Raw genomic sequence first — 12179 nt, 5'->3', positions numbered from 1 at the left:
TTTTTGATGATGCAATGACACAGAGACAATCATGTATGTAAATTAGATGAGATCACGATGCCATGAACGCTTCATTACTTTTTTGTTGCTTTTCTCTCAAATTTATCACAAAAATAATATCCCTCACTGAATAGGTCTAGAAATGCTCTTGTCATTGTATGATAATTCTGAGAATTGTTTTACGACACTCAAAATCTCATGATCGAGATATAATCTCATCATAAGTTCATCATTAAAAAATAGCTGACTCAATTATTCGAAAGACATTTAATACGGCAGCAACTACCCAAATCATCTTTCGCGAGGCTCATAAGGAAGATTCTGCTCCTGGCTGATTAAAATTTCAATTAAACGTCATAGCGTACTATCGTCAGAAGAGTGTTCTCCGAGAATGGACGCATAACTTCCCAAGTATTTTCATGCACAGAAGAGAGGCGATCTTTAAGCAAACTGATAATGCACAACTCGACCGTAATGTGAAACGTAAACATTTGCACACTCAAATGCTTCGTGTATTTGCGCTTCATAGACGTTCTGTCTGTTGAACAGTGGGATGGTGCTTGTAATTCCATGAATTTGTCCAAGTTGACATTATTATTGACGTACCATGTCACTTACGACAGGAATCATTTCTTACATACGTCTGGTGATAGATTTCAATGGCATCTTAAAGGGGAATCTCATTGTAATAAACCACGTGAACTTCATTTAATTTCCTTTCATTTTATTTATCTTTTTAAGTTCCAACAAACATCAGACACAATCATAAACACAACGTGATTGTCTGAATACAAAGTATTTCAAATATTTACATCTGCGCGTGAATTAAACTTTAAACAAAGCCAAAGCTTTTATAGAATTAATTAACGGTGTACAATTGGTAATTATGTGATTATGAGATGTTGCTTAATGGTGGGGACTACTAAAAAAAGGCTTAGCTTGTGTATTGCCGTAACCCAAGAAAGAAAACACACACACACACACACACACACACACACACACACACACACACACACAAACAAACACAAATATATGTAACCCTTGCTGCTTCCTTTCCAGAGAATTCTGAGAAGAAAGCTTTAAGAGCGGCTAAACACCTAACTCTGACTCATCAGGACTCCTGACTAAAACGATATTATTGTCAATTTTCCTTTACTGTATTTCTTAGTTTTTTGACTGGTGCATCTGTTTTATTTATTTTCAACAAGGAAGAACACTTCCGATAAAAACATGGAAATTCCCATTAACGGTTCTTTAAACAGGTGCCAGTCATTAAATACGGAATTTTATCTAAAAAGCATGATCTAAGTTCCTATGTCAAAGCTACTCAAGTACATTATAGACTGCAAATTCCGCACACCAACATCTGCTGATTCTGATGCCATATCTCGTGATAGGATATTGTATTTTCCTTCATCTGTATAAGTGCATGTTAACTCCATCAGTCGACGTATTAGCGTCTCGAGTTGTACTACTGAAAGCGGGGTTTGAACTTGAGCATAGAAAACTAGAATGGGGAAATTGATAGAGATATGTAAGGAGACTTAAGTATCTTTTGTCCAGTTAGTAACATGAGTTTGTGCAAGTTTGTGACAATATGGCTATTATACACTAATATAGTATTAGAGTATAATCTAGGAAATTTGAACGATGACGCAGTTGCACGAGACTTCAATCTGTTCCATTTGATCTGTCGCACGGATATGAGGATAGTGCTGAAATATATTACGTTATTAACATCTAAAGATATCAAAATACCCAAGATGACATCGAGTAAGTTTTGGTTGGGCCAGGGAGGTTTCCTCTCACCTCCCTGGTTGAGCCAAGACAAAGTCATGATATCTCAGAAAAGCATTTCAGCGGATCATCTATAAACTTATAGCACTCGTCGTTATATAGGCCTACTCGGAGCAGCTTCCTTGGTGTAAGCATTGGGTACTCATGGATAACGGAGAAGAGGGGCCAAGCGTGTGAAAGTGGATGTAGACACCGATGGGATTCGAACCACAGATCTTCTCTTAATGAGTCCTGAACCTTACCCTCTGCATCGCAGTGTTCTCACATATTTTAATACAAAGCAATCGGCGTCAGACAGCGTGAGCCCTGGGGTTCGAAAATCTATCAAGTTGGTCATACCAAGATGGCATGTGTGATGGCCTATACCTCTTTCGTCATACTCAATAGTTATTATGATGTTACCGACGTACGTTGTTTGATTCTTTGTTTGCTCTATATTGTATGTAATAATATCTCTGTCACATTCTTTGGGATTCTCTAGTACAGGGTGACTGCAATAAGTGAGTTGTAAGACAATCTCGCCGGCTATTTGCCAATCTTGTATACATGCTCATGCAATATATGGAACTTGTACGATTTTCAGTATATTTTTCACATCAATTAGATTTCATGTGTTGAGCATGAGCTAGTTTACTAACTCCCTTCCTTCGCTACCTCTCCCCCCTCCCCCCACACACACACGCGTGCGCACACGCACACACACACACACACACACACACACAAAGACTTGGTCGCTTGCTCTCTCGCTTTCTTTCTCTTAAGTTTATTTTTACTCTGGAAAATCAGAACTATTTCTTGTGTATGCTGTAAATCGAATACATATCGGCAATGGCAAATGGGATTTCGTTGTGAAAAACTCATCACAAATGCATAGTTTAGGGAGTCACAAGGGACACGTCGTACACGAATTTACGTGCTTTCTGCTCGAGAAATGGCGGGAAGGTGACATACCTCGGATGACTAACTGAACCTAACCAAAGGAATGTCTTTGTTGTAACTAAACCCCTTAACCTCAAGACCTACATTCAATGAGAGGAAAGGAATAAAGTAATAGCTCGGCAATTCTCTCTTGTGGTCCACTACACGGGCAGTCGTGTGGGATGTTTTGTCATCGACATTTTTAGTGTAAGTATTCAAGAAAAGTGTTTTGTGACTTTCGTGAGCTTTTTCCCCTTGGAACTCAGTCTCCGTGTTCATAGATGAAAAGAGACGCAGAATCAACAGACACATGAAACGTGAAAAACAAAACATAGTACCGACGGAAAGATGAAAACAAAAAATTATACGCCATCCAAACTGTAGGGAAAGAAAAAAGTCAGGACGAATCAATAAAACATGAAATAGGCCTACATGCAGGTAATATGTATATCAAAGAATCACACACAAAATGCTAGCTTTGATTTGTATATGTCCATTGCACAACGCGGGGAGATATGAATACACTCACGTATCGTGTATTATTTCACTACACAATTTCAATTTTCAAGAATATGTCTCAACCCCTTATAAGATGACAAACACTAAATAAAATTCAATCAGGAGGACTAATGCTCAGGGAGTTTACATAATGCCGCTATAAAACTTTTCCAGATTGGTCATCTTGTCACATTCTTGAGCCACAGAAACAATATCCAGCTGTAGCCTACGACTATACTGACTCGCTTTATTTCGTTGTTACAGACGCTAAACAGACGCTGTTTCGCTGTTACAGACGCTAAAACACATGGTTTGATTTCCCTTCTTTCCTTAATTTATATCTTCCTTACAAGCTAATAATAATAATACCCTATGTTTTCTTTATTCAAATCTACCACAGCAAAAGGCGGTTGCTAGGCGGGGTTTAATGTGAAAAGTGTCTGATGTGTACAGTCGGGCTATATTGTATTACTAAGGTGCTTACATTCACATTCCCTGTCAGTTACGTGCTGTAGAATCGAACCAAAATAAGGGTGACAATACAGTCACAGGACAGTGGTCTTTAATGACAGAGCATAAACTCAACATGGTGATTCACCTTGTCACTATTTTGATGGTAAGATTGAAAAAAAGTTAAGACTTTGAATTTATTCGACCTGTATTTAGTACAACATGGTCGTTTATCTCTTGTTCTGCGAATAAACAATTGAAAATTCGTGAGTATATTTGGAGAGGCAAATGCTGTGCGCTCATTGTGCCTGTGAAGCCGTATATCGCGCTCATCAGATCACAAGACTGAATCAGCGGGACATTAGCAAAAACACCCCGAGGTATTGATTCACTTCTCTCAAACATTACCAAGAACTGGTACGGAAAGGTCCCTACGAAAGGGCCGACTTGTCGCTCAGGTTGAGAACGTCTAGCCTTTCATGACGGGGAGGACTGTGTGAACTGGCTAACGTGATACGTTTGGAAGGGAAAATCAGACCTAAGCATGGAGAATAGATAATATCACAGCTGTCTGTGACGTGAGAGAAGGCTTCCGTGGAAGTCATTATATCAATCAGATTATTAGATTTTCGTCGAAAAATTGCACAGACAGAGAAGAAGTAACTTTTTGAGCGTTAACAGTAACTCTAGAATCCCTGATTTTCCCCGATAAATATTGCGGGTTGAAAAAGACGGCAAAGGCTACGAATGCGGTGATCATACATACACTATGTAGCTTACTGTTAATGTATCTATCTGTGAGAAGCAAGGGGTCTTGAAACATGAAAACACCAAGGCAAGGCGTCAGCGACAGAGGATTTACTCCTCACAAACTAGAAAAAAGACAGATCAGGGTCCCACGTAACGCCGTGCAACCTATTTAGTTACATCAAATTGTCAAGCAAGATTATGGCGACATTCTGGGCACATGGCCCATGAAGCACCATTGACCATGTAGTATGACTTGAAGTGCACTTTATAATCTACTGTTTCCCCCATCCCACCCCGTCTACCCATTCACTACATGCCTTGTCTGAATTTATAGAGGGGCGTAATTCTGAAATTGGAAGTCAAAGCACTCTTCCAAGTTATTGATACGGGGATCAGGACAGATGCTTGCTCTTGTTCCAAGAGTTAGCAGCAAAAGCACAAAGGTCGCACGCATGTGAATATTAAAGGTGACGCGTGTTTTGAACGAATCACGAAGTGTTTGTTTTGACTGTTACTATTTGTAGAGCACACTCGATGAACACGTCACGTCATAATACATTCTGCACTTGGACATCTCCTTGTTTCATATTTCATTCATTTCTATAGAATATGACAAAAAATACGTACAGTGCACATTGTCATCTCGCTTGGCAGTAACAATATAGGACCTATCCCTTTCTTAAATGGCAAGTTTGTGTTGTTGATAGATGAGGAAATCGCCTTTAACCTCTCTCATGGCTTGGATATGATTAATCGTAAAGCAAACTTCTGTCTATTAGTAAAAGAGCAATGTGAACAACATATACTTCCTCTCCTTAATAGTGTGCCTCACGTAAAGCAAAAACAGTGGATATCCGCTATACTGTATCGGACAATTAACGAAAGGAAAATGTGGATCACGTATAATCGCACATCTTTGCAGCTAAAAAATAAAAAATTAAGAAAAAATCAGAGCGCTAACGATTGGGTGAAATGGTGGGAAAGTTTCCTTTTGCCTTTTAGTGTCCAAATCCGTAAAGAGACTAAGTGTAACCCAGAGACTCCAACTCTCCCGTTTTCGACGGGAGATCTCCCGCCGAAAACCCATTTTTGCAAAATCTCCCGTTCTCCCGTTTGAGATTTAATTTCTCCCGCCCTGGCTCTTTGTCTCCCGTTGGAAAGGATTTCTTACATAATATCGTACATTGAAAAAATAAGCCTTAGATAACACCGAGAGCATCTGGAACCCTGGGAATTTCGCGTTTCGCACACATCAACTTTGAGTCTCCCGTTTGCTAGGGGTTTCAGGCGGGAGAATCTCCAGATCAGAAGGTACTTTGGGTTGGAGTCTCTGGTAACCCACCACGCACATTACACATTGTAGAGGGGTACAGACAATGATCCGCATGTCACGTGTAAAAAACACAAAAACAAAAAACAAAAAACATCAGTATTCCAAAATAAACCCCATAAATCGTCAACATTGTCACATGGCGCTCTTGAAAGTAATAGGCCTACATTCCCGAGGAATGTAAGATGACGTTACGAACATGATATTGCTCGCTATCAGTTTCTTTGAAACTATCAAATATTGGATCATCTTCAAAGACCGAGATTCACACCACGACTTTAGATGCAGAGATGCCTCATTATCATCTATGCTAAATATTTTCATTTGATGGGTCTCCTTTCGAGAATGTTACGATATTACTTTTTGTTTGAAAGTGGAATCTGAAGGAAGAAAGCCCGCTTTGAATAATTTAGTATGTATAAACACAGGGATGTATAGCAACTATCACGTTCAACATGGAGGTCACGTTACCAATATCCCATGACAGGTTTCTATGTAGGCCTATACTGGGAGCAGCATACTAGTATATTGGCATCTATATCGTGGTCAGAGCCTTGTACACGACTTAATACAGTATATCTGAGCTTCTATAGAAGTCAACAGCAACTTATTTTCCTTGTAATCAGAATTAAACTTCGAAAGTTTACAGCAGACTTCCACATTGGATTTTTGTTTTCATCTAACAGGACTCCTGACTTTATTACTTTAATCATGACTGGCTCGTTTTGCCCAAAATCTATTCAAATCTTTGGCTCTATTTACAGTTCCCATTCTTTATGAAAAATCAACTCAAAGGGCAATTCTTGTTCTTGGGCTAGTGTCCTGCAGCTTGCGGGGTCGGTACCCGAATATAGTCGCGACTAAAAAAACTCGAGGGGATTTTATAGCAACAAATCGTTGTCTGTATGTACTGTGCGCAACATTCGTGTTATCTAGACTCACATCAGTCACACGTCTCACTTCGTTTTATAGAAAAGAATGAAAACACGTTAATGAAGTCGTCAAAGGATCGAAGTGCATGTCAGTAAGGTTGGGCATATGTTTGTCAGTCTATATGGAAAAAATAGAAAATGGAGACGCTACTAATGACTTATTCCTTTTTTATCTACCCAAAGCACAAAGAGCAAGCAATTTGTAGGCTCCTTTTGTCTGTTTAAAATGAGCAGTACACCAAACGATCATTATCCCCCATCGGGCAAAATTTTGAGGGCTATTATTTCTCTAACCTTCAGACGCGTCCGTACATAATACACAAACTAACCAATTCCTACTGCACACGAACGAATCAAAGAAGAAAAGCATAACATCTTGTCCAATGAAAAGGAACGGCGCAGACACATAACAAAGGCATCTCACTTTTCAGCGTATGAATCGAAATTTCTTCTGAATGACTAAATATTGAGTCATTTTGGACATTGTTCCACTTCAAAATCCAATTTGTAGAGCAGATTTAGGAGGCTTTAATATGGGTTCATGGTACAATGGAATCCATTGCCACGTCATAGGCGCCAGAGGACGTACATGCGTGTGGGAGGTGACGATTCAAACTAAATTTGTCGAAAGTTGTTCGAGATCTGTTTGTGTTTAGTATAAATGCACTTCTTCATTTTTTTTTATACCGCAATGTGCCGATGTTTCTACGAAATTGGACGTAAAGGATTAGGCCTATATACACAATATGTATGCATGACTGTATTATATACAATACATAAATTACAGATGTATTGAAAATGATGATAATTGTTGAAAATAGTTATATTACTTTTATTTTGTACGATGTTAATGAAATTGTAGAAAATTCATGTACTTGAAAAAAGGGCATGGAGAGAATAAATCACATCAAATCAAATCAATAGGCCTGGGGCCGATATAATGTGTAACAGATAAAGACAAAACATATGCAAGCATGATACATTTGATATACAGCACATAGACCTATATGGTAGACTGTGTATCAAAGGTGAATTAAACATCGAATCAAGAGTCAACAGATTTTTACGCAGAGAAACAAGTCATTATCATCTCGCTGCAGTATGAATAAACAGTGTAAAAGATTTTAACAGATCATTTTAGCCAGTATTGAATCAATGTGGACTAACGTGTTGTCATGTTTAATGCCTGAGAGATTTATAGTCCATAATTATGACCATGTATACCCATTACAGGAGCTGATATCACTTTGTATAGTCATTATGAATATATTCAGACTAACACACGCCGGTACAGGAGTTGCATGTATAAAGAACAAATTTTTATACAAATAGACAATGCAGTCGGAATGCGGTATAACTGTCCCATCGACCGACTTTACAGGATTGCAGTTGAAGGGCACGGTTTAAACAAGGAGATGGTCTGTTCTTCACAATCGTTTGTGGACAGCCGCCACTGTTAGGGGTTTATGGAAGCCATGCCCCAGACGGAGGGGGCAGAAGAGTTAAAAAGGCGTGGACATCATGGCCAAACGTTGACGCGTGAGGTCACGGGTACGTCATGATAGTGGTTTCGGGGGTGGGGTGGGATGGGGGTGGGGTGGTGAAAAGAAAGAGAGTCACAGACAGAATATGAAAGAGAGAGACGGGGAGGGAGAGAGATCAGAAAGGGGAAAAACAAACACGCATTGAAGTGACAGATCATATTTTCTTTCTATTCAGGTGCGGCGCATGTGTGAAAACTATTCTGTTTGTTGTGCGATACTCTTGAAGGTTATAGCTGGCCTCCCGCTGGCCACCATGGATAGATCTACGACACTGAATTCCACCTCAATGGAAGTACAAATGGAAATATTCTGCATATCCAATGCAGAGTTGTATAATAATGATAAGCGTCCTATTCAAACGTGTCTGAGTAATTATTTCAGACGATTACACAGAAGCAAAACACATTGTAATTATCTTTCGTCACCTTGTTGCAGTACATGCAAAACACTCTATAAAAGACTTAAATTTCATCAAATAATCTAAATGAATAGCTATATTTAATAAACTTTATGACATGACCTAGTACGTGATATGCACATGCGCCAAGATTTTCTGTAATGCTGTCGATTTTCTTATAATAGGAATTTACACATAAACTATGCTTACTCTTATTATCATACATAAGAGTGAAAACAGTTTCATTTACAGCGAGGACGCATGCGACTAATTTTCTACATGGAGCCTACCTACATATTATACTAAAGTTGTACTTGTACATCTAAGCAATGCTGTGATTGAACTTAGGGCAAAATTGACAAAGCAGATAGTTGATATTAGACCTATCGTATATGTTATATGCAATACGTGACACTGATAAAGGCGTGTAACTGATAGTTGAGAAACTCAGTTGGTATTTAGTCCGTCATGAGAAGGGGAAGTCACGTGACAGCAATGTGCCCTCCCAAGAATGTCCTCTTACATCCTTACATTCGGCAGTCAGCGATGCGACATTTCAACCAGCTCACGGTGATGAGAGAAATAGAACTTCGTGATAACATGCGATTTACATATCTGGCTCACGATCATCACTTATATGCGTGTTGCCTTATTCGTTTTACATAACCATGGTAACAATCGTTGCTTTTATCAGTGTTATGTGTTTTCATCTCACAATATTGATAATTATTTGCTGACCCTTTTCTCTCAATTCAAAGCCCGGCGATTAACAAACTAACTCTCGTGGAAATGAAGATATTATATATCATATTTCCGATTTGCTATTCATCCAAAACGTTTACTTGTGTTCTGTACTTGCAACAAGGGCCTACAGTCGTGGGATCACAGTTTGAGGTTAATTATTCAGTGCGAAGATATTCCACATTCGTTGAACCTGTTTTGCATTTCACTGACTTGTACCACAATCGTATAAGTGTGTAAAAGTGTTCGGTGTTTGTACAGCTGCCGAACTCGATAAATGCAAAAAAAAAAAAAAAAAAAAAATCGTCAACATACAAAAATCGATAAGACGACGATATTAATTGTGAGATTTCACTATGATTTTTATGAAAGCTAATTGTATCATACTGGATATCACGGATCAAAGTCAAGTGTAAAATAAATACATGTTTGGTTTCAAACAATTCAACAATGTATCACTCACCATTTGGTCTCTAAGAATGCGTAAATTTAGATCCATCTTGCTGGCGTGGTACTTCATTTTGTTGTAGCTGTCGGGGTTTTCGTCGCTATCGACGTTGACGGGTGTTCCCGAGCCCGAGCCCTGCCCGTGTTCCATTGCGACTTCTCCTCGTAGCAATCACCTGATCTCGCGCGAACAGAGAGAAACCCAAAATATTGAATAGAGGCCGAAAGAGCCAAATCCGGTTATTCCTGTACAGTGCGGCTCCAAGGCTGAGTCTGATTGAAGACTGGGGGAAATTTGATGCCTGTTTTTTAGCTAAAGCTGGAACTACACTACACTCAGCTCAGTTCAGTCGTCAACATCCACACTATTGCGTTTCCTTCCTGCGAAGCAAAGGATAGCCCGTATCGCGTATTTCCTCTGCGAAGGAGATGGGAAACGCTAGAAGCCTGCTCGGCATTGACGACGTAGATCGTTATTGGTATCAAACTTCGGCCAGATGTAATCGTCTGCAAGCGAGCGCATTCCATAGAGACGTACGTAGAGTTTCTTTGGCGCACGCATTTCCCCCGAAGAAGTGAATAAAGGCCTCCGAGAGTATAACCAGCCAAAGGGCGCCACACCATGCTAGTCTACAGAGGGAGACCCAAAGAGCATTTGAATGTAAAGTGCACTAACGGAAAATGTACATTGATAGTGGAATGTAATTTACCCTTTCTTACTTTTTAAAACAATTCTCAAGTATAATCTTATTAATAGACCGATTTAAAAGACTTGGGACGTCACTTTTTAACAAAGACGACACACTGAAAAGCACGAAAATAGCCTCCTGATCCTCAAATCTACATGATAAATAAACACACATCAACTTATGGAAAATTGACTATTGCTGACTCAATCTTCAAATAAAAGCGCGTGCTGTTTGTACAGTTATACTGTGAACACACAGTAGCGCAACGCGTAATGTACATCACTGTTTTAAATCTAGTCATAATAACAGGGATAGTAGACCCTAATATTTGCATGTCTGTGCAGTGACGCATATTACATTCAGCGTTGAGATTGTAAACTACGTACATTTTGCAGCGTGAGGAAAGATTATATGAATTTGTACCATTTTACATTTAAACCTAATATCTATACCTGAATTCTTTGTCATATAATTTCTAGAGAAAATAACTTATGAGTAAACCTGAAGTTTCCATTAGGCCATTACATGATGTCACGATTCCTCCGTCACCGCCCCCTCCCCCGCGTGTTGTCTGTCATCTAAATGATACTCAATCCATTTCTGGTTTGAATTCAGAGTTGCATTGAAGATTTTTAAAAGTTGAAACTACGAGATAGATTGATGATGACGATAATAAAAGTTTTTGAGTTTGTTTAGTATGTGTGCATGCTTTTTGTTTCGTATTGTTTTTTGATATTTTTTGTCATTATTGTTAGTTTGTTTCTTTGCTTGTCTGTTTGTTTGTTTGTTTGTTTGTTTGTTTGTTTGTTTTTTATTAAGTACGGGTACGAAGACTAGGCCAGATTTCGACATGATCGAACAATCGAGATGATCATGGTGATCGTGCGCGTGCGCACTTTGCATCAATTCGCACTTGCACTTGTTGCCTGCCTTACGGATAGCCCATTAACTAGAGACTAATTATAGAGATGAGGTGAGTGGAACTTTTAGGGGATGATGCCGCTTGACCGATTCGATCATGCCTTCACGAACACGTAAATTGACCTTTTATTATCCGTCAAATGTCACCCAGGACATTGTCGACAGTTTGTGAATGAAGCACATATGATGTGTATTACACCACGGGTGACACAAATATATGTAATGTTTATACATTACTTTGTCTCTCTATTCAATTTCCATTTTTTAATTCATCATAGACGTATTTCATGTAATACAGTCTAACAACAACCAATTATAGAATGATGACATAATAGTAGTAGCAATAGTAGTAGTAGTCATGGTAGTAGTAGTAGTAGTAGTAGTAGTAGTAGTAGTAGTAGTAAATAGTAGTAGTAGTAGTAGTAGTAGTGCAGGTAGTAGTAAAGTGATAATAATGATACCATGATAAAAATGATGATGATGATGATGATGATGACGACAGACAAGGTACTATTTATATTATGTATTTATTTATTCATTATATATGTAACACGTGTTAAAGGGCAAACACCTACTAGCACCTGTGCTATCTCTTGGTTCTTTTACAATAGCAACCTCATCGTGTACATTATTACCATCAATTGTATGTTCAATGAAACTCTTTTTTTTTGCATAAACAGTCTTAGATTGCTTATTCATTTCCCCATTATATATTCGATATGTTTCTTAGATTGTTTAGACAGTTATGTATGTTATGTATTAATA

General features: G+C 38.7%; 1 protein-coding gene across 1 annotated transcript in view; it reads right to left on the bottom strand.

The window, feature by feature from the left end:
• The window catches only part of LOC139744852 (uncharacterized), a 55117-nt gene extending 44887 nt beyond the window's left edge, over nt 1-10230 (bottom strand). Inside the window, exon 1 of the mRNA XM_071655266.1 lies at nt 9821-10230. Within this exon, the coding sequence (XP_071511367.1) occupies nt 9821-9955 (135 nt within the window). The 5' untranslated portion in view covers nt 9956-10230. The remainder of the gene's footprint in view (nt 1-9820) is intronic.
• Between the last annotated feature and the right edge of the window lie 1949 nt (nt 10231-12179).

This window comes from Diadema antillarum, unplaced genomic scaffold, assembly GCF_040938485.1.
Source record: "Diadema antillarum isolate AM-2024a unplaced genomic scaffold, OU_Dant_1.0 seq00001214_RagTag, whole genome shotgun sequence".
NCBI classification, from domain to species: Eukaryota; Metazoa; Echinodermata; class Echinoidea; order Diadematoida; family Diadematidae; genus Diadema; species Diadema antillarum.
The sequence above is the reverse complement of the archived record's forward strand: the minus strand, read 5'-3'. Positions and strand labels throughout refer to the sequence as shown.